General features: G+C 45.1%; 1 protein-coding gene across 1 annotated transcript; it reads left to right on the top strand.

Moving 5' to 3' along the window:
* Positions 1-745: 745 nt before the first annotated feature.
* On the top strand, positions 746-22061 carry LOC105354089 (sialic acid-binding Ig-like lectin 14). Its single transcript, XM_011474969.4, has 7 exons — positions 746-1070; positions 7215-7571; positions 8594-8821; positions 9596-9856; positions 11538-11625; positions 11703-11757; positions 13330-22061. Exons 1-7 carry the CDS (start codon positions 1016-1018, stop codon positions 13516-13518), a joined length of 1233 nt encoding a protein of 410 aa, XP_011473271.2. The 5' UTR covers positions 746-1015; the 3' UTR covers positions 13519-22061.
* Positions 22062-23177: the final 1116 nt, after the last annotated feature.

Below are 23177 nucleotides of genomic sequence, written 5' to 3' on the forward strand. Positions count from 1 at the left end.
TGCGACAGACTGGTGACCTGTCCAGGGTGTCACCTGCCTTTGCCCACAAGTGACTGGGATAAGCTCCAGCAGCCCCATGAGAAATGGAATAGAAAATGAATGAATGACTTATTGTGCATGTGTAAAACACATGTGTGTTGGTGAAACAGAATGTGTGCATTTCCAAATTAATATTGCACGTTTGTGTAACATTACAGTTGTGAATTAGAGCGTGTGTATTTCTGATTATTTAGACTAAATTAACTCCATGGAAGTCGTCTAAACTGGGTTCTGGACCAATTCAGCAAGCCGACGCAGTTCACTTCACTAAATTTTACCCAAGAACAGAAAAAATGAGTCACAGCAACCACATAATGATGAGCATTGAATTGTATACACGTCTTTTTAAAGATTTACCTGGTTGTGTAATAAATACATTTGTCTTTCATTACTTTTGAAGTTTATCATTGTTTTTATTTTATTTTGCGGAAAGTCTCATAAATGTACACATAACACATTTATTGGGAGTTGTCAGTTTCAAATATTTCCCAGAATGCATCACTGTCTTGTTCTCAAATGTTCTAAAAAAACATCAGGAAAAACTGAAGATTCTTTCAGAATTGATCTGATTCAGCGTCATATTTGAAGTTTTCTGTTAAATATTTTACATGGAAAACTGTTTCTGCAATCGATGAAGATTCTCTTCAGATCATTCTGACTCCTCTTCCTCTCCAGAGTTGATGAATAAAAGAAAATTCTGTGCAAACTTGATCTTTAGTCTATAATGAGTTTCAACATCCAACAGTCTTTTGGTTCCTTTTTCTTCTTAAGAAAATTCAAGATCATTTTGTTCTTTCACTTTGGTTTATTTATTCACACCTCTGTTTCCGTTCATACATGCTAATAGGAAGAGGAAGAGTAACTTCTGCAAACTCCTCCTCTCCATTGACAGGATGGAAAGCAGCACTCTTTCTCTGAAACTCTTTCTGCAGCTCATGAACTCTGTGAAGAAAGGAACCCAGAGAGAGGAGACGCCATGAGTCTGACTGCAGCACTGAAAGGATTTGTTGTTGTTCTTTGCTGGTTTGCAGGTAAAAATCTAACAACCTTTTAGAAATCCAGTTTTCTTTCTGAAGAACTTAGATTTGAAGGAAAATGCTCAGAAATCTTCCGATCAATCCTCAGTTTTCAGGCGGCAGCTGCAGTCTCTTTAGCTCAGATCTGTTTCTGCTGCTTCTTCACTTCTGACTGTTGGTGTTTGGTGGTTCAGTTTCTGAAGGTTTTAGAGGTTCAATCATTGTTTGTGTTCATTATTTATAGTTGTTTGTTTTTGGACATCAGTCTTTGTTTGGTTTATGGAAGCTGGTCGGTCAGTCAATCATCCTCACATTTCTCTGTTTTGGATTTTGATGCCAAACTTCATAAATATGTAGAAACTGACTTGTTTTTTATAAATGTTGACCTATAATTGCTTGCTAGGCTAGGCAGACCCAGATGCTGGAACCCGGAAGGTAAACAGTAGGTGATAAGTGGTGAGTAACAGATTTATTTGTTCCGCTGGTGAGGTTGTTCCGATGCGACAGGGAGGCGGTGTGGCTGGAGAGGGTCTGTGGCTCCGAGGCGAAACCATAGGATCGTCGATGGCTCGAGACGTAGCTTGGAGGTCCGGCTATGGCCCGTGAGGCGGTGTGGCGTTCGGCAAGGCTCCACGATCACTCCTCAGGACCGTAGCCCTCCCAATCAACCAGGAACTGGTACCCACAACCCAGAATGTCCAGGACACGACTGACCGTGAAGGCAGGAGCGCCGTCGATGACACGGGCGGGCGGCGAGGAAGCGGATGGCGGGCACAGAGGACTTTCCTGAACGGGTTTGTTTGTGAGATGTGAAAAGAGGGGTGTACCTTAAAAGCGTGAGGGAGGTGTAGACGGACACAGGGGGATTGATGATTTTTTTTCTATGGTGTAAGGTCCGATGAACTGAGGAGCCAACTTGCGGGAGTTAGCATGGATGGGAATGTTGCGAGCAGAGAGCCAAACCCTCTGACCAGGCTGGTACGTGGGTCCCACCACCCTGTGATGATTGGCGATGCGACAGTTGCTCTCTTTGGTGCGGAGGAGAGCCTCTGTGGTCTGGCACCAGATGCGTTGGCAATGCTGGAGATGTTCCTGGACCAAAGGCACCGCCAAATCTAGTTCCTGGGATGGAAACAGAGGTGGTGAGTACCAGAAGGCGGCTTCGAAAAGTGACACCCCAGTGGCGGAGGATACGTAAGTATAGTGGGCATACTCTGTCCAAAGTAGATACTGGGACCAGTCCTTGTCGTTCTGTGCCGCCAGGCAACGTAGTGCTGCCTCCAGTTCCTGATTGGCCCTCTCTGCTTGACTATTGGACTGAGGGTGATAACCGGAGGTGAGGCTGACCGTGGCCCCTAAGGCGGAGCAGAACGCCTTCCAGACCTGGGAGATGAATTAGGGGGCATGGTCAGAAACAATGTCCATGGGGATGCCGCGATGCCGGAACACCTGGTTGACCAGGACTTGAGCAGTTTCAGTGGCCGACGGTAACTGGGCTAGAGGAATGAAGTGAGCCATCTTGGTGAAATGATCTATGACAGTGAGTATGACAGAGTTACCCTGGGATGGGGGTAGTCCGGTGATGTAGTCCAAGGCAATGTGTGACCAAGGACGGTTGGGAGTGGGTAGTGGGTGAAGCAGTCCAGCTGGGGCAGAATTGGTCGATTTGGAACGTGCGCAGGTGGAGCAGGCTGCCACAAATTCCCGGACGTCCTTCTCCATAGAGGGCCAGAAGAAACAACGCCTGAGTAGGTTCAGGGTACGTTGGACCCCGCCATGGCATTGACACTTTGGAGGAGTGTCCCCAGGATAGAACTTCGGATCTGAGGGAAGTGGGGACGAACAAGGTTCCATTAGGGCAAGGGGCGTGACCGGGTTCCTCACCGTGAGCCTGGATGACACGGTTCTCAAAATCCCAGGTAAGGGCACCCACGATACAGGTGGAAGGGATTATGCTGGCTGTAGTTTGTTCCGAAGAGCTGTTCTTGCGGGAAAGGCATCGGGTTTGATGTTACGGCTTCCGGGTCTATAGGTAATAGTGAAGCGAAAGCGGTCAAAAAACAAGCACCACGTTGCCTGTCTGGAGTTTAGCCTTTTGGCCGTCCTCAAGTACGCCAGGTTCTTGTGGTCCGTCCGTACCACGAAAGGATATTCCGCCCCCTTCAGCCAGTGCCTCCACTCTTCAAGGGCCAGCTTGATGGCTAACAGCTCCCGGTTCCCCACGTCATAGTTTTGCTCTGCTGGAGATGGTTTCTTTGAAAAGAATGCGCAGGGTTTGAGTTTACCGGATTGAGGCTCCTTTTGAGAAAGGACTGCTCCGACCCCTGAAACCGAGGGTCTGGTTGGACCAGGATGGGCGCGGAGATGAACAGTTTTTTGAGCCGATCAAAGGCTTCTTGAGCTTCTTGGGTCCATAGGAAATTCTGAGAGGTGGACGTGAGACGAGTGAGGGGTGCAGCAATACTACTGTAGTTCCTGATGAACCGCCTATAAAAATTAGCGAATCCGAGGAATTGCTGGAGTCTTTTTCGGCTGTTGGGGGGTTCCCAACTGGCAACGGCGTCAATTTTAGCGGGGTCGGGTCGAATGTCAATAATGTATCCCAGAAACTGAACACTGTCGAAATGAAATTCACACTTTTCCGACTTGACAAATAGTTAATTTTCGAGTAGACAGGTGAGTACTTGGCGTACGTGCTGTTCATGTAGGGTCTGGTTATTGGAGTAAATGAGTATATCGTCCAAATACACGAAGACGAAACGATTAAGGAAGTCACGGAGGACGTTGTTAATGAGTCTCTGGAAGACGGCAGGAGTGTTTGTCAGCCCAAAGCGCATGACCAGATATTCATAATGTCCGAGTGGTGTGTTAAATGCCGTCTTCCACTCGTCCCCCTCCTTAATCCTGACCAGGTGATAAGCGTTGCGTAGGTCCAGCTTTGTGAAAACTCGAGCCTCCTGCACAGAGTCAAAGACAGTGGAAATGAGAGGTAGAGCGTACTTATCTTTAACAGTGATCTGATTGAGTTCCCTATAATCGATGCAGGGGCATAAGGTCTTGTCTTTTTTCTCCACAAAGAAGAATCCTGCTCCTACAGGGGATGACGAAGGTCGTATGTGACCCAGGGATAGTGCCTCCTGAATATAACTCTCCATGGGGAGTCTTTCAGGTCCGGAGTGTCATGGATCAGCTGGCAGCTGCACCCTCCTCCTCCCCCTTCTGTGTATTCACCTGTTTCTCTCAACTGTTTTCAGTTTCCTGATTATGTGGTTTGGTATTTAAGTTTCTGTCCTTGTTGTTTTCAGTGTCGCAGAGTCCTGTTTGTTTGTACAACTGGATGTTTGACTTCTTTGAGATTTCGAGTAAATCTGTGACAGTCTACTTTGAGTTCGAGTTTGAGTTCTTCCTTCCTGCGTTTGGGTTCCTTCGGTCACGAGTCGTAACATTACTCTGCGAACATGACCAACCCAGCAGGAGGTTCCCAGCTGAGGGACTTACCTGGATCATAGGATGAAGGAGGCTCCGCCGCCGGTGAAGAGCTGTTGGCCTTGGCTCAGGAGATGCGTGGGTTCATGTCCGGGATGCAACAGCTCCACGATCGTCTCTCCAGGCTGGAGCATGTTCCTTCACCTTCGACCCGACAAACCAGACTGGGTCATCCCGAGTCGTTCGATGGAACAGCTGAGGACTGCCGGGCTTTCATCACCTCCTGTCGCCTCCACTTTGATTTCAACCCCGACGAGTTCCCCTCCGAGCAGAGCAAGGCTGCTTTTGCTTTGAGCTTTCTGACGGTTAGAGCCAAACGATGGGGTTTGGCAGAGTGGGAGCGCGGAGCAGAACTTTGCCGCTCTTTCCGAGCATTTTCAACCCACCTCCTCACTGTGTTCGACCCTGCTACACCCCATCACGCAGCCGCGTCTGAGCTTCTTCGCCTCCAGCAGGGACCGCGCAGCGCCTCGGACTACGCCGTGGAGTTCCGGACTCTGGCTGCCAGCACCCGCTGGGCGGATGAGGCACTAGTGGACGTTTTTCTCCAGGCTCTCTCCAGCGTCCTCAAGGACGAGCTGGCGGCGAGGGAGACTCCAGAGGACCTAGAGGAGCTGATCGATCTGGCAGTTCGTATTGATCGGAGGATGCGGGAACGGGGTCGTGACCGACGCCACAACACCAGTCCCCGCCCTCGCCCGCTTCCTCCTGTGAGTGATCCTCCGCTCCGTTCCAGCACTCCTCGCCAGGATTTCGCTCCTTCCCCGGAGCCCATGCAGCTGGGTGCAGGATGTCTGACGCCCGCTGAGCGGCGGCGCCGTATGGGAGCTGGACTTTGTTCGTACTGTGGACGGTCTGGACATTTTGTGCGCGACTGCCCGGGAAACGACAGGGTTCATCAGCAAGGAGGGAACTGGTGAGCTTGATTTCGTCTTTTTCTTCTCCCTCAAGGCCTTCAACCAAGGTCTTAATAAACTATGCAGGAGTTCAGGAGGAGCTTGAGACCTTAACTGACTCTGGTTCAGATGGCGACTTCATTTCTCATGAAGTAATAAAAACACTCAAGATTCCTGTTGAACATTTGTCTCCAGTTTTGCATATTCATGCCATCAATGGGGCAGTCATTCATAAAGTGTCTGCACGTACGGTTGACATTCATATAACTGTGTCAGGTAACCATAATGAACTGCAGAGATTTTTTGTTGTGGAATTGCTGAAACCACAGGTTATCTTAGGTTTTCCCTGGCTGTGCAGACACACCCCTCAAATGGACTGGACTTCAGGACGTGTATTGTCTTGGAGTTCGTTTTGTTTGTTGAACTGTTTAACTGCAGCCACTATTGCTCCTCAGTCAAGAGACCTTCCCCTGAACCTTTGGATCTTAGGATAGAACACGCCTTTTAGTGCTATGGGCGGCCAACCAGCTTCAACCGCCAAAATGCAGAAATCGATTACGTGGTCACTTACTGACCGACCACACTGTTTTAAATTTAAGAGGCGCCTAGTGGCTTCCTCTTGTCTACGTGGTTGGTCAAAAATAAGGCGAAAATTAAGTAATGAAACGTTCGTATTGAAGATGGGTAATAGGATTGGCAGCGATGAAGGCTTGGGCCAATTGTAGAGCCTTGTTCCGGAGTGAATTGATGACGAGGGTGATTTTACCGTGGTCTGAGTGATAATACCTGTGGGCTTGGTGGAAAATGAGCTGACACTGTAGAAGGAAGCCGCCGCAGGCTTCAACGTCACCAAAAAACGGCTCCAGTTGGAGCCGGAAGTTTTCTGTAGTCTGAATGACACCGGAAGCGGAAGCGGGGATGTTGCCGGAAGCAGGCATGGGTGATCGCAGAGTTGGCATATTGTCCAGTTAATTCAACGAGAGTTTGTGTCATACCGTCTAGTCGGCGGAATAAGTCCTGTTGTGCGGAAGCCATTTGAGTGAGGGGGTCGGCTTGGCGTCCGAGCATGATACCCTGCTGGGTAACGGCGAGGCGGAGTCCCTCCGGGTCAGCTGGGTCGGGATTTTGGCCAGTTCGTTCTGTCATTGCTTGCTAGGCTAGGCAGACCCAGATGCTGGAACCCGGAAGGAGGACAGGAGTAGTGGTAAGTAACAGATTTATTTGTTCCGCTGGTGAGGTTGTTCCGATGCGACAGGGAGGCGGCGTGGCTGGAGAGGGTCCGTGGGTCCGAGGCGAAACCAGAGGATCGTCGATGGCTCGAGACGTAGCTTGGAGGTCCGGCTATGGCCCGTGAGGCGGTGTGGCGTTCGGCGAGGCTCCACTGAGAGTAAGGTGAGTTCAGATGAGTTTCTGCTCGGCGTCTCAGCTTGGACGTCCACTCGTGGGACTAGGTTTCCTGGAACGGGACAAAGAGTTGGTGAGGTGAAGGAGAGAGGTACATAACATGAAACAAAGAGAGGCCAGACTAAGCATCATTTGAGGCAACAAACTGGTGTTGAATCCTGGTAGTGGAGCTCCTTATGAAGGTCTGGCAGGCTGATGAGTTGAGTGGACGCAGCTAAGGTGAATGAGGCCAAGCAAGAGAGGGGAGGGGGAGGAGAACTAACAGAGGCACCATGACATGACCAACATTTAGTGTAACTGTAAATCTGACATTTGTGTATAAAATCTACACACAATAAATCTAAACATGTTTGTGATGATTTCTCTGTTACAGCAGCGCAGAGTGATGAAGGCTGGAACGTGAGATACAACACCAAAACTGAAATCTGTGTGAATAAAGGATCAACTGTGATCATATGGAGCTCATATGATTATCCAGCAGAGATAAACAATGTTAGCACCACTGTTGATAAAAGATTCTGGTTCATTGAAACTGAAGGAGAACCTGTGGACCTAAGAGAAGATCCAGAATACAAAGATAGAGTGAGGAACAGGAGATATGAAAAGAAGTGTCGCCTGGAAATCTCTGAAGTGAGAGAGAGCGACTCTGGAGTTTACAAGTTCAGGTTGATAACAAACCATGAGAACAGAAGTTTCACTGGAGAACCTGGAGTGAGATTAACTGTTGAAGGTAAACTCTCATCAGATTATCAATATTTCTATCAATTCAATGATCTAAAAGTGTTTGATGTTTCCAGCATTTTTCTTAGAATTGATTGTCAGATCATTTCTTCTAAATCTGACCTGACAGATTTATTCTGAACTTAATAATAATAATAATAATAATGAATTTTACTCATATGGCGCCTTTCTAGACACCCAAGGTCACCTTACAGATAGAAAACAATAAAATACAATTAAAAGAAAGACACATTAGTTAAAAATAAACAAAAAAATGGAATCATAAAATTAATTATGGTGGGTATGCTTGTCTGAAGAGGTGGGTTTTCAGATTTTTAGGGAACTGCGGGAGTGAGTTCCAGAGCTGGGGGGCAGAGCGGCTGAATGCTCTGCCCCCCATAGTGACCAGCTGAGCGGTGGGTGTAACAAGCTGGAGTGAGGAGGCAGACCTAAGGGAGCGGGTGGGAATGGCAACATGGATCAGGGCAGACAGATATGGGGGGGCGAGGTTAAGGAGGGCTTTGAAGGTCAAGATAAGGATTTTATAGTTAATCCGGAAAGACACTGGTAGCCAGTGAAGCTTTTGTAGAACAGGTGTGATATGCATAGTTGAGGGGGTTTGTGTTCTGATCCGGGCAGCAGAGTTTTGGAGCAGTTGTAGTTTGTGAATAGTTTTGTGAGGGAGTCCTGATAAAACGGAGTTGCAGAAGTCCAGACGGGAGGCGATGAGACTGTGGACTAGAATGGCTGTGGAGTGAGTACTGAGAGAGGGGCGGAGACGGCGGATGTTTCGGAGGTGGAAATAGGCTGTACGGGTGATGCTATTTATGTGGGCAGTAAAGGAGAGAGTGCTGTCAAGGATGACACCCAGACTCTTAACTTGTGGGGAGGGAAGGATGGAGCAGTTATCCAACTGTTTCCAGAGAACACAGAGAAGACTCTTCCTGACCTTCAGGGAGCTGCAGATCTCCTCTGACCTCCTTCATGGTGTTGCAGACTTTCACTAACATCCATGTTTTCTTCATATTCCAGAGCTCCAGGTTCAGGTCATTTCCAGATCAGACCAGCAGGAAGATTCAGACCTGCAGCTAAAGTGTTTCTACAAATGTGATCCAGGTGGATTGTATAGATATGCCTGGTTCATAAACGGAGAAGAAACCAGATCAAGTCAGACGCTCACGTACAGACACCGGACTTCTTCCACTGACAGGATCTCTTGTGCTCTGAGATATTATGGGATGCATCCTAGTCCTGAAGTTTGTGAGTTCACTCTGCAAAACATAAATCTGCATTAATCTACAGACACAGAAGAGTCTTTATTTCTGTCTATTATTCTCTGTGAAAGATTTCAGTAACTTTGGAATAAAATATAAAGTTGATTTATTTTTTTAATACAAAGTAATTTTATTAACAAATAAATTGAAAAAGAGTTAATTTAAAGTAGATGGAAGAAAAGTACTTGTTTCATTTCTGGATGTTTTCAATCTGAATCAATAACCATAATTTTAAATTCGTGTTCATATTTTAGAGACTCAAAGTTACTAAATCTAACCAGGAAACATAAAACCTGGAAAGACGGAGAGAAAAGAGGAGTTTTTCAGAGCAGAAGTGTTTCTCCAAAAGCTCCCATCAGACTGGGATCTTATTGGTCTTCAGCAGTTCATCACATTAGTTTGTAGTTTTCTGTCTGTAACACACAGACAGAAGGTCAGAGCTGTAACCATGACAACGCTGCAGCATTTCTGGAAACTTCTGCTTAGATTTTGGAGTTTTTTTATGTTTTGGTGTATTTGAAAGATTATATTTTATGCTTAAATGCTAAAAGAGATGCAGATGAGCCTGTTGGTTTAGAGATTTTCATGTAAATTATATGAACAGACTCTGTTCCATTTGAATTACTAATCCAACTCACTGATCTGAAACCAAAACCTTGATAGAAAAATGAGATAAAATATCAGATCAGTTCTTCATCCACACATTTTCAGATGCTTCTGTCCATTTCTCCTAAAAATCATTTGTGTTGTTTTTCTCCAGATGCTCCACAAACTGCCTCTGTGTCCCTGACTCCCCCAGGAGAGATCCTGGAGGGCAGTTCAGTGACTCTGACCTGCAGCATTGATGCTAACCCAGCAGCTAACTTCACCTGGTTCAAGGAGAACAAAGACTCTCTGAAATCAGAAGAACCAACGTTCACCATCAGTAACTTCACAGCAGAAGACGGAGGGCTTTACATCTGTGTGGCTCAGAACCAACTGGGCCAGCAGAACTCCACTGTTCAGGTGTGGGTTGGATCAGGTAAGTTAGAAACGTTTCCTCCATGGAGTTTAGCAGGAAGGCAGAACTGTCCTTTGATTGATGTTCTGGAGAATTTGGGGTGAAATAATCAATGATGATTAATGTGAGTGTTAGCCTAGCTTGTCAGATGTCTCTACCTCCACAGTGGTGCACAATGGTGTAGTGGTTGGCACTCTTGGCCACAGCGTGAACATTCTGGTTCAAACCCTAACTGGGACCTTTCTGTGTGGAATTAGCATGTTTTTCTTCTCCATGTGTGGTTTTCACTGAGCAGGCCGACTTCCTTCCATCTCAGGTCAGTTCATGTCTGTAATCTGTCACTAAGTGTGAATGTCAGTTTGTGGTTGTACGTCTCTGTGAAACCCTGCAGACCATCCAGAGTGAACCACTGACTGTATCAGAGACCTGGGGCCTCATTTATAAACGTTGCGTACGCACAAAAGAAGGCGTACGCCACTCTCTACGAAAACACGTGAAAGTGAAAATGACAATACTGCCTCTGTTAAATAACATGAAGACTTCACAAAGCAAGTCTGACAATTAACAGCTACACCAACACCCGTTTGATCGATCAGCAGTGAAACAAACAAAACAATCGAACGAAAATTACAACAGAAATTCAAATGAACACTTATTTGCAGAAAGAAAAGTGAAATATGTTCTGCAATATTGGCATGTTGTGCAATTCATCCTCATAAATAATATATTTAACAGAACCAAATAATGTACAAAACTGATATTCTCGTCAGTGTGTCCGTCTGGCGGAGCAGATATAGGTGCGGACGTGCGGACGGACAGATGGATTAATTGTCCACTGGGGAAAGTTGTTTTCATAGTAAAACATTTCTTCATAAGCTACAGAATTATGGTATTCATGCATATGCCTTTAGTTTGTTTTATTTTTGATAAAACCATGTATGGCGTATGTCTCAACCATTCAGAAAGCAACAAGAAATTACATTTGCTGATCAATTTCCCATTTACACGTGGATTATTACCGACATCTGTAGCTTGTCAGATGTAATTAAATGGATGGAAATAAAATGCCCCATCACAATGCGTAATGACGCACAATGGCTGATCTTGCGCTCTTAGAAGATGTGGCAAATGGAAGAATTGGGAGTGAACGCATCTTTAGACAGCAAGAAGACTTGCTGGCAAACGAGGACGAGTGGCTTATGAGCCGGTTCCCACTTCCTCCAGCCGTCCTGTTGGACCTCTGCGGGCTTTTGGGGGTGTGTCACCCGGTGCATCTGGCGCAGATGCACCAAGAGCCTCAGCCTGTTTTCCAGCTTTTACTGGACTGCTGGATGCTGACAACCTAAACCGGGTGTGTTCAGCCAATCAGGATGTGGAATCACTTAAATCAGCTAATCTGCTGCAAGCTGGTCAGGAAAGACTAGGAACCAGGAGTTCTGTGTCTCTTGAGGACCAGGGTTGGCCAGTCCTGCTTTAGAGAAACCATCAACCTATGAAGCATGTTTCTGGACTGAAGGAGGATGCTGGAGTGTCCAGAAAACCCACACATACACGGGTAGAACATGCAAACTCCACACAGAAAAAGGTCCCAGCTGGGATCAGAACCAGGGTCTTCTCACTGTGAAGACAGAGCACTAACCACTGCAACCCTCACCATCACTAGGACTTTTTCAACTTTAGATTTATTCCACGTGTTCCTCAGGTTCAGTGGGTTTAGTTGCTGCTTGGTCGATCCGTGCTGTTCTTCTGACTCTCATGTTCTTGGCTGTTTTATTCCTGAAGGTCTTCAGGTGAGTGGATCAAATCCTGCAGGATTAAAGTCTGATTTAGTCACATCATGTCTCATTTGATCATTTCCTCTGTACAGAAGGAGATCCTCAGAAGAACCTTCAGTGATCAGGAGTCAGGATGAAGATGCTCAGGTCTTCTTTCTCCACACGTCCTCCTCCCTGATCTTTCATTCTGTCTTCCGTGATCATTTTTAAGATAACATTCCTGTTGCTGTGTTTTCCTAAAACTTTCATTTTTGACTATTACACTTTGCTAAACTGGTTTAAAATGACAAAGTTTCTGTTTGGAATTAAAATGTTGGCAACGTCTGTTTAATTTTCCTGCAGTTCCTTCATCTTTCCAAACTATCACCAAACATGTCTGTATTCAGACTGGAAAAGGTCGTTGGTCTGGACCGAGTCCACTTCAGTTGGTCTGGACCGAGTCCACTTCAGTTGGTCTGGACCGAGTCCTGAACCCGGTGTTTGGTCTGTATTCAGACTACCATCAAGCAGACTTTCCTGTTTTGAACCAAAGCTTGTAAACAAAACCACATGACTAAAGATCTCTTTAGTCATTCACCAGGAATTGTGAGGGCGGGGCAAAGTAACTAGAGAAAAAATGATGGACGTCCTGTACTTTACAATCTTTGTTGGGACAGTTCATTCAAACTTTATATTTCACTGATCATTTTGAACATCTGTATCAGGAACAACACTTTTTATTGCCACCTTGGTACGGTGGAGGCGTGCTGCAAGGCCGTTACCGAGGTGACGGCTAAGAAGAGACGCTGATAAGTGTTTATGACGTATAGATTATTGTGGAAACAGGGAGAAGAAACGTGTTTCACATTAAAAGTAGCCTTAATGAGTCTGAATTCATCCTAACACATTTCAATGAGTTGATGTGTCTCATTGTTGCTTCACGTTTCTCTGCGACTTTACCTCCTCTGTTTACATCCCATAATTTCCGGCTAGGATGTCTGTTTTATATGAAGGTACTAATGTGTCTAAATGGACGAGTTTGTAGATTTGATGTGAGAACTGCGAAAACCTGTGCACCAAAAATCTCCTCTTGTTTAGACTATTGTAATTCTCTTTTTACTTGTTTAAACAAAAAGTCTCTTGAACGTCTCCAACTGGTCCAGAACTCTGCTGCAAGGCTTTAAACTGGAACCAACAAGCGCACTCATACCCCCCCTCTGCTTTTATCTCTACATTGGCTTCCTGTTAAATTTAGAATAGATTTTAAGATTCTGATTTTAGTTTTTAGAGCCCTGCACGGACAAACCCCGATCTATATTTCGGACCTTTGAACTCCCTACACTCCTGCACGTTCTTTGAGGTCCACTGAAAAAAATCTTTTATGTTTTCCAAAAACTCATTTTAAAACAAGAGGAGACCTCGCCTTTCAGGCAGTCGCTCCTCGACTTTGGAACGACCTCCCCCTGTCTCTGCGCCAGATTGACTCAGTCGGGTGTTTTAAAGCTCAAGTTAAGACTTTTCTATTTAGGAAAGCTTTTAGCTGACTTTTACTTGTGTTCACTTTTGCCTGTTTGTTTATTTCTATGCCTGTGTGCGTTTTATTGCTTTTAAATTGTTTTTACTTTGTGAAGCAATTTGTGAGTCGCTCTCTGTGAAAAGTGCTATATAAATAAAGATTACTTACTTACTTACTAACTTGGTCCTTAAAGTATTTGATTAAAAATCTCATTTGATCTTCAGGAACCTGAAGGTTTGGAGCGTGACGGACTGACCTCCGGACGTCCAGCAGAGGATCAGGTGGAGATTCAGCACGCCACCGTGACCTTCACCCAGAGGCAGGAGGATCCTCTCTACTCCACCATCGATCCAGTCAAAGCAAAGAGAAGACGGGACAGTCATGAGGACAAAGAGGACGTGGTCATCCAGTAATCCAGCTGACTGAACGAATCGTCTGCATGAGAAAACAAAAGGTGTTCTCCTTTATAATCCAGACACATCTGTGTGTTAATCTGCAGCTTCAGACCAAGAAATGTTCAGGTATTTACAGAAATGTCTTCTTTGCAAAAAGATCATATTCAGTTTTAAATGTGTCTTCTCTGCATCAAAAAGTATTTTTCATGGCCAAAATAGCTGTTGTGTTTACATTTGCATTTTATGCATTTAAGCAGGTTTATTGGATTCCATTATCATGTTTTCTTATAAATATCTAAATGCACCTAAAAACGTCTTTTCATTAATTGATTTTTTACTCAATATTTGTAGATATAAATGCAACATTTAAATAAAAGTCATGAGGAAAAAATTTATATTTTTTATCGATTTTAATAGAAGAAAAGAAATCTGAGCAAATGTGTGTAATGTTGGTTTTAATGTTAACATTCATCTATACTCCCCTAAACCCCCCCAGACAGAAAGAGACGTCAGTGCTGATCGATCATGTGTGTAATTAACACACACATGGAAGACAAAAAACAAATGATTGTCAATCAAGAGATGATTGACAGTTACTCTGATTTTATAAACTTAACTGCTGACCTTAAGAGGAAAAGAACTGAGGAAGTTCACCGCCCTGGAAGTTTCCACAGTATTAATATTTTATCACTCTGCTGTTCTATGTTTAATTACTTCTATTTGTAATCTTTGAAACACAAAGTTTTATACAAATTGAGAAAGAACAGAGTGGAATCATTCCAGTTGCATCTAAAAAAAGAAGCTTAGACACTTCATGGTTTTCTTTTCTTTTCTTCCGTTTCCACTAAAGAGGCAGATTGTAATTCAACAGCTGAGAAGCTCAGCCAATCCTAAGAGAGAGATCGCACAGAGGTGTTTCTTTAGAAAATAAAGTATTTCTATTCACTAATCGGTTTCCACAGCAGAAATAGAAGCTAATTCAGTCACTCTACTAGACTGAAGTCAGACCGCTCTGAGATCTAGTTTGCTGAGACTCCAGTTCATCGTTAGGATCAAAAGTTGGTATTCAGAATGTAGACCACATATTTTTGGATTAATTTGCATGAATAGACTCAAATCTGTAGCAGTGTAGCTGCATCTATGTGGGTGTCGGCCCACAGTGGACTGAAGGGAAATGAATTAGCAGCCAATAGGACTGACATTGATGTGTGGGTCATGGATCAGGACCCCCCAGGACAAACAGGAGGATGCTGGCTAAGCTGACATCCATCATGGATAGCCCCCCACCCCCTGCACCGTAGAGGCTCCTTCATCACCAGACTGTTACCCCCACAGGGCAAGAAGGAGCTACTGCAGGTCACCCCCCCACATCCATCAGACTGTAACACAGTGTTACAGTGGATCTCTATGTGCCACGCGGTGTTTTTCATTCATTTGTTGATTTCTTTTCTGTTGCAGTTGTTGTTTTCTGTTGTTGTTCTCATGACGGTTGTTTTGGTGTGTATTTTTATTGATTCATTTCTTTTGTTTCATTTCATTCTCTTTGCAGATGTTCTTCTGTTCTTCTATAATGTTGTTCTGTTCAACCTGAAGGTCACTTTACTTTAGCTTGAAGGTCGTTTTTTCTGCTGCAGACAACTGGATTTCAAGAAATAAAGTCTGTCTCATCTCATCTCATGTGTTAAATGAACCTGCTAGCTTGACCTGTAACTAACTTTAGGAAAAACTGTCCCAGAAACTTCTGATGATTTTCTGTTTTCTACAATCATTGAAGCCCGTTGAGACAACTGTGTTGTAATATTGGAATATATCAATAAAAATAAATGCATATCAATTGTAACGGGAGTCACCTGAAGGTGTCGCTATACCCATTGTTCGGAGGGTATAAAAAGGAAGTTGACGTGTGGTTGCTATGGTGCTGACTTCCTGTGAGAAAGCCGGTTAGCTCAGAGAGCAGCGTGAGTTGGCTTGAGCAGAGTGCGGTAAGACTGCTGTGATCTTTACCTGTGGATGATGTTTTTAAGCACTGCTTGATGTTTTATTTTTTATTTTTATGACAGGATCACGGCAGAGGTAGATCCTGTTTTACTGGGGGTTTTAAAGACTGGGCGTGAGGTTTTGCGACGCACCAGGTATTTTACACTTTTATTGCAGCAGAGGTATATTTTAAACAAACGGTAAATTATTTTTTATCAAATGTTTTTAATATGGTGCTTCTTCTGTTTTTAGTGTTGGAATACTGTGCCCTGCTGTCCTGTTTTTAGTTTTTTGTGTTTTGTTTGTCCGCTCCTCACGGGCTCGTGCGGCATGATTGACTAATCAAGTGCAGGAGCGGACTATTTCTGTCTATTTTGTTTGTCATTTTGTTAAAGTCACTTCCTCTCATTTATATTGGACATTATTTTTAAGTGACATATCTGACCGAGTGTGCTGTGCATCACAGTTTTCTTGCATGTTTGAATTTTTTATTTTTTGGTTTTGCATTAATTGCGATTCTTTTCTGCACGTTTGATGTGGTGTCATCGGTATAAAGGTATTGTACTACAAATAATGATCCTGTGTTAATAAAACTTTGACTTCCTTTCGGCAGGTTATCAGTCTTTATTCGGTGCAACATTTGGCGTTGTCGGCAGGATTACCAAAGGGGAGTGACTTGATTTTTTTTTTGTGTGAACTCTGCAGAGTATTGTTTTCTACTTATTTTTGAGGACAGCAGGGGCAGTATCTTCCCAGGAGTCATGGAGTCTGAGGAGCAGGACATGTCACGGCAGATAAGGGACCTGGAAACTGAACTTACTACTTTGAGAGCGGCAGCCACAAACCCCGGACCGTCATCCTCACCTGGAGCCTCAAATGCGAACATTGAGACTGTAAGATCAACTCCAGTGATCTATGTGCAGCAGGACAGAACGCTGCCTGTTTTTTCAGGAAAACTGGACAATACAGACTCATTGACTTTGGATGAATGGATTGCACAAATGACCATTGCTGTACAAACCAGGGGAAGATGTGAGAATGAACGAGCCCAAATTGTTTTTGATCATCTTGAGGGAGCTGCACGTACAGAGATAAAATTTTTGCCCAGAGATCAGAGAGAATGTGTTGAGAGTATATTTGCGGCTCTTAAAGACGTTTACGGTGGAACACACTATCGAGTTACATTACAAAGAAAGTTTTTTAACCGCAAGCAACAAGAGAGTGAATCGTTAATCGATTATTCACATTCTTTAATGGAACTCATGGAGAAAATAGTAAAATCTGATGTGCATGCCGCTGTTACAGCGACCAAAGACCTGCGTGACCAATTCTGTGATGGTGTCAGTAATCCAGCATTGAGGATGAGGTTGAAAGATCTGGTTAATGTCAACGCACAGTGGACTATTCGCGAAGTAAGGGGTGAAGCCACTAGGTGGATGGCACATTATGGAAACCAGCCTCTAAAGCTTAACTGTAGTACAATGGCTGCCTCTTGTGAGTGCCACCTCTACCACCTCAGAATTTGGTGAATTAATATCTTTACTGAAAGCACAACAGACACAGCTAGAATTGGTCATTAAGGCCCTCACACCTCAGAGTCCCCCTCCCTCTAGAGTACACACAATGAGACCCAGAAGAACTGTAGATGGGAAACCAATCTGCTTCAGGTGCGAACAGAGTGGGCATATTGCCAGGTTTTGCCCTGGAAATGTTAAAAGGGGAGCGAGTGTGACTGGAATGCCATCAAAACCAGCGGGAAACTAGAACCCGCCAGTGCACAGAGCCAAACACTGGTGGGGGGTTTGCACGGCTCCATTGATGATCTTCAAATGAACAGGCTGATTGGCGAGTGTGTGGAGAGGGAGGTTAATTTTGCAGGCGTTATGGTTCCATGTCTGATGGATACAGGGTCTATGGTCACCACCCTAACCGAAAGTTGTTTTCAAACTAACTTTTCTCACCTGTCTGAACAAAGCCTTAAAGACTGTGGGTGGCTGGGCCTGAAAGCTGCAAATGGATTGAACATTCCATACTTGGGTTACATTGAGTTGGATGTCACAGTACTGGGTGTAACCCTTCCCAGCCGAGGCATATTGATCGTGAAAGACCCAATGGACTATTCCGTGAAGCAAAGGAAGGTTTCTGTGCCTGGGGTGTTGGGAATGAATGTGTTTAACCCTTTGTTTAGTGAATTACACAAGCAATATGGCCCAGACCTTTGGGAGGCCCCATTCTTTAAGGCTGCACCGCAGAGTTGGAGGAAGGCCCTGAGATTCTGCCAGATGATAGAGGTAATTAATAACTCTCCTGACCCTTATCCTGTACGTGTGCAGGGTAAGAAGCCTGTTTGCATTCCTCCGGGTAGCCTGGTGTATGTCCCTGTGACATGTCCACATATGCCTGCACATCAACATGTAGATCTTTGTGTTGAGCCCTTGGGGCCAGAGGGTAATGGTCTGCCTGAGGGCCTGTTGGTTTCGCCTTCCTTAGTGAAAGCACAAGGAGGTAGGACATATGTCCCCATTACCAATGTAGGTACGAGTGAGGCATGGCTAACACCCCGGAGAGTGGTGGCTACAGTCCAAACGGTTTGTGTGGTACAGGGGAGTGGACCTGAGGCATGCATTTCAGTTAATTCTGAAAGTTGTGTGGCCACGATCTTTAGCTCCGAAGTTACTCCAGATCCCACTGACTCAATTCTGCCACAGCTTGAGCATCTGGATGAAAGGGACAAAGAGCGGGTTAAGGCTCTGTTGTCAAAATACAACAGAGTTTTTGCTAAGGATGACCTTGATGTGGGCTGCACAAATCTAATGACACATGAGATCCCACTATTAGATGAAACACCAGTCAGACAGCCATACAGAAGAATTCCTCCCTCCCAGTATGAGCTGGCACGCAGCCACATCCAACAGTTGCTACAAAGTCAGGTTATCCGAGAAAGCAGCAGCCCCTATGCATCACCCATTGTGCTTGTGCAAAAAAAGGATGGTGGTCTTAGAATGTGCGTAGATTACAGGCAGCTGAATGCTAGGACCAGAAAAGATGCATTCCCCTCGCCAAGAATTGATGAGTCCTTGGATGCTTTGGCTGGGGCACAGTGGTTCACAACACTCGATTTAGCCAGTGGATACAGCCAGGTGGAGGTGGCTGAAAAGGACAAGGCAAAAACAGCTTTTTGCACACCGTTTGGTTTATTCGAGTTCAATCGAATGCCTTTTGGGTTATGCAACGCACCCAGCACTTTCCAGCGCCTCATGGAAAGACTTTTTGGGGACTGTCGTTTTCAGTCTGTGCTACTGTATCTGGATGATGTCATTATTTTTTCTTCTTCCGTTGAACAACATCTGCAACGTTTAGAACAAGTTTTTTCTCGGTTAGACGCCCAGGGCCTAAAGGTAAAACTTTCAAAGTGCCATTTTTTTCAGAAGCAGGTGAAGTATTTGGGCCATGTGGTTTCAGCTGAGGGAGTGTCGACTGATCCAGAGAAAGCGGCTGTGGTCCGTGACTGGAGAAGACCAGCTAACCTAGCTGACCTCAGATCTTTTTTGGGGTTTGCGAGCTACTACAGAAGGTTTATCGCTGGGTTTGCAAAAATTGCTTCTCCATTAAACAGTTTGGTGGCCAGACTTCTTCCTCCTGGAAGAAAGGGTAAGACGCCTAAAAAGCCAGTGGATGAATTCTGGGATGCAGAGTGTGAGGAAAGCTTTCAGGAACTGAAGACTGCTTTAATAACTGCCCCTGTTCTTGCTTATGCAGACTTTCAGAAGCCCTTTGTGCTGGAGGTAGATGCTAGTCATGGAGGGTTGGGGGCTGTACTGTCTCAAGAGCATGAGGGTAAGCGGCGCCCTGTGGCTTTTGCAAGTCGTAGCTTAAAGCCTACCGAAAGGAACATGAATAACTACAGCTCCATGAAGTTGGAGCTTGTGGCACTTAAGTGGGCGGTTACAGAGAAGTTTCGGGAGTATCTGCTGGGGAACGCATGCACAGTGTTCACGGACAACAACCCGTTAAGTCATCTAGCGACAGCAAAGTTGGGTGCCACCGAGCAGAGGTGGGCATCTGAGCTGGCAGCATTTGATTTAACAATAAAATATCGCCCAGGTTCCCAAAATGCCAATGCTGATGCATTGTCCCGTCAGCATCCAGTGTTGGAGTTGTCAGGGGCCAGGCCTTTGGAAACTGAGAGGGTTTTAGGGGTGCAAGCGGAGATGAGTACTTTACCTGGGTTGTCTCCTTCAGACCTCTACACCTTACAGCGGCAAGACCCTGTCCTTGGTCCCTTTATAAAATACTGGGAAAGAGGCAAAATGCCAGATGCAAGAGAGAGGCACGGGTTAAGTAAACCAGTCCGGGAATTGATAAGGCAGTGGAAGCGTCTCCGGGAGCACGAGTCGGTGCTCTACCGCTGTATTTACGGTTCAGACGGACATGGAGAAACAAATCAGTTGGTGCTGCCTCAGTCTTTACAGGAGTCCATTCTTCACTCCCTGCATGATGACCATGGCCATCAGGGCACCGAACGGACCTTGCAGTTGATTCGGTCGAGGTATTATTGGCCGAACATGTATTCAGATGTGGAGAAGTGGTGCAGGACCTGTGAGAGGTGCGTGTTGTCAAAAGCATTACAGCCAAAAGTAAAAACCTATATGGGTTCAGTGAAAGCCTCTCGACCTCACGAAATTCTGGCAATAGATTTTACTGTGTTGGATCCGGCTACTGATGGTAGGGAGAACGTTTTGGTGATGACAGATGTGTTCTCAAAATATACACAAACGGTCCCTACAAAAGATCAACGAGCTAGCACTGTTGCAGAGGCACTAGTGAAACATTGGTTTCAACTGTTTGGTCCCCCAGCCCGCATTCATTCAGACCAGGGGCGGAATTTTGAAAGTAATTTAGTACACCGGCTTTGCAAATTTTATCAGATCGACAAAAGCCGCACAACCCCTTACCATCCCCAAGGGAATGGCCAATGTGAACGCTTTAACCGTACACTGCATGACCTCTTACGAACATTACCTCCTGAACAGAAACGCAGATGGCCTCGGCACCTTTCTCAAGTCACATTCGCCTACAACACGACTGTCCACCAATCAACTGGTATGACCCCATATTTTCTGATGTTTGGCAGAGAACCGAGGTTACCAGTAGATTTTTTGCTGGGAAGTGACACAGAACATGATGTCCCTTTGGACGAATGGCTTGAAGAGCACCAGAGCTCTTTAGCTGTGGCCTATGAAGCAGTGCAGCGTAGGATGGAAAACGTCAGGGCACAAAGAGACTTGAAGATGCAGGATCAGTGTCTGGCCCCAGATTTTGAGGAGGGTGATTTCGTGTACACTCGGAATCATGGAGCTAGGGGAAGGAATAAAATCCAAGACTTTTGGGACCCAACTCCCTATCAGATTGTTTGTCCACCATCTCCACAAGGTGTTGTGTATTCTGTTGCACCTGCAGGTCAGGATGGCCCCCTGAGACGGGTACACAGGGCCGAGTTACGGAGTATCCCTGAGAGGAAGTTGGCTGAGGATGTTTTGGTAAAGGGGGAAGCTCCGGAGCATGCACAGGAGGAAGGTGGTGTGAATAATGGCATTGAGCTTCAATTGGACGACCCATTGAATGTACACGATGATGAGGTACCACCTCAGATGCAACCTCCTCAAGGTCAGGAGCTCACAGAAGGAATTGACAGGCCTCTAGTTTGTGAGCCCAGGAGGTCAACCCGAAAAACAGCAGGCCAACATTCTAACCCACATAAATTGCCTATGTCGGCAAAGGTCTCGGTGGACCCACATCGTCGGGTCGACGATGCACTTTGAGGGGGAGAGATGTAACGGGAGTCACCTGAAGGTGTCGCTATACCCATTGTTCGGAGGGTATAAAAAGGAAGTTGACGTGTGGTTGCTATGGTGCTGACTTCCTGTGAGAAAGCCGGTTAGCTCAGGGAGCAGCGTGAGTTGGCTTGAGCAGAGTGCGGTAAGACTGCTGTGATCTTTACCTGTGGATGATGTTTTTAAGCACTGCTTGATGTTTTATTTTTTATTTTTATGACAGGATCACGGCAGAGGTAGATCCTGTTTTACTGGGGGTTTTAAAGACTGGGCGTGAGGTTTTGCGACGCACCAGGTATTTTACACTTTTATTGCAGCAGAGGTATATTTTAAACAAACGGTAAATTATTTTTTATCAAATGTTTTTAATATGGTGCTTCTTCTGTTTTTAGTGTTGGAATACTGTGCCCTGCTGTCCTGTTTTTAGTTTTTTGTGTTTTGTTTGTCCGCTCCTCACGGGCTCGTGCGGCATGATTGACTAATCAAGTGCAGGAGCGGACTATTTCTGTCTATTTTGTTTGTCATTTTGTTAAAGTCACTTCCTCTCATTTATATTGGACATTATTTTTAAGTGACAAATCTGACCGAGTGTGCTGTGCATCACAGTTTTCTTGCATGTTTGAATTTTTTATTTTTTGGTTTTGCATTAATTGCGATTCTTCTTTTCTGCACGTTTGATGTGGTGTCATCGGTATAAAGGTATTGTACTACAAATAATGATCCTGTGTTAATAAAACTTTGACTTCCTTTCGGCAGGTTATCAGTCTTTATTCGGTGCAACACAATAAACTTAATAGGAGTTTCTCTTGTCCATCCATCTCTCTTGTGTCTTTCTCTCCTCCACTCGTTGATGTTTTCATTCCATATCTTTGCATGAATCTTACTGCACTACAGGCCGTTCTCAGCGTTCTGTTCAAGATTTTCATGCTCAGTTCTGGTCTGGGGTTGGGGGGTCCAGACCTTTGTCTCTGTTTCTGTTGTTAGTGACAGTTATGATGCAGCTCTGGGGAATTGGGAGGAGTCTGATGGTTGGAATCCTCCAGAAGCTTGCTGACCTTCTGACGGGTTGAATCAGGTTTCAGTGATGAATCGTCGCCGTCGGCAGCCGTCCGTCTGGAGAGACGATGGTGTAGCTCCTCGTGGATCTACCTACACCGCCGGGAATGGCTGTGCAGTCCCATTCTGGAATGGCAGTCCCTGCTACACCTGGTACAGGTGAGGCTGATGGCTCTAGCAGCTGCTGCTGAAGAAATTCTCCAGAATAACCACTAGATGGCGCCAAACCACCCCTTGAACACCCCCTGAAGGCAGCAGCTGGAGGTTGTTACAAACATCACGTGTTGGAAGTTGGCAAAAAAAAAGCAAAACAAAAGCTGATTTTCAAACTGATGGAATTTCTTTACTTTTGATTGAAAGATTAAAAAGAATTGTTAGTGGTTCTGCAATAAAATCTGCTGCCAGTTTCAAAAAGTAAGGCTCCATTAAGTCTGGCCCAGGAGGTTTTCTGTGATCCAATGCCTTTAAAGCGTTACGCACTTCATGCACTGTAAAGGTTACAAAGTTAAACGGATCCCCACCGGCCACAGCATCATCAACCTGATGGACGCATCCTTGGAACCGCCTCACATTTACACCATAACTCCTCATTTCTCCCACAGTTTGTTATTTTGTGCAACACTTTCTTTTTGGAACATTGTTCAGATCGCTCTAATTCAACATTATTTTTTTTAATGCAGAAGAAAAAATATATTTCCTGAACAAGCACATGGTGACAGTGGGGAGAAAAACCTTTTTTATTTTACAAGACCAAACCGTCATTTAAAGTCTTGGCTCCTGTTTAGGAGACAAATCTTCTAGTCTGGTTGT

The sequence above is a fragment of the Oryzias latipes genome, chromosome 1 (genome assembly GCF_053564925.1).
Source record: "Oryzias latipes strain Hd-rR chromosome 1, Olatipes_Hd-rR_3.1".
In the NCBI taxonomy this organism is placed as follows: domain Eukaryota; kingdom Metazoa; phylum Chordata; class Actinopteri; order Beloniformes; family Adrianichthyidae; genus Oryzias; species Oryzias latipes.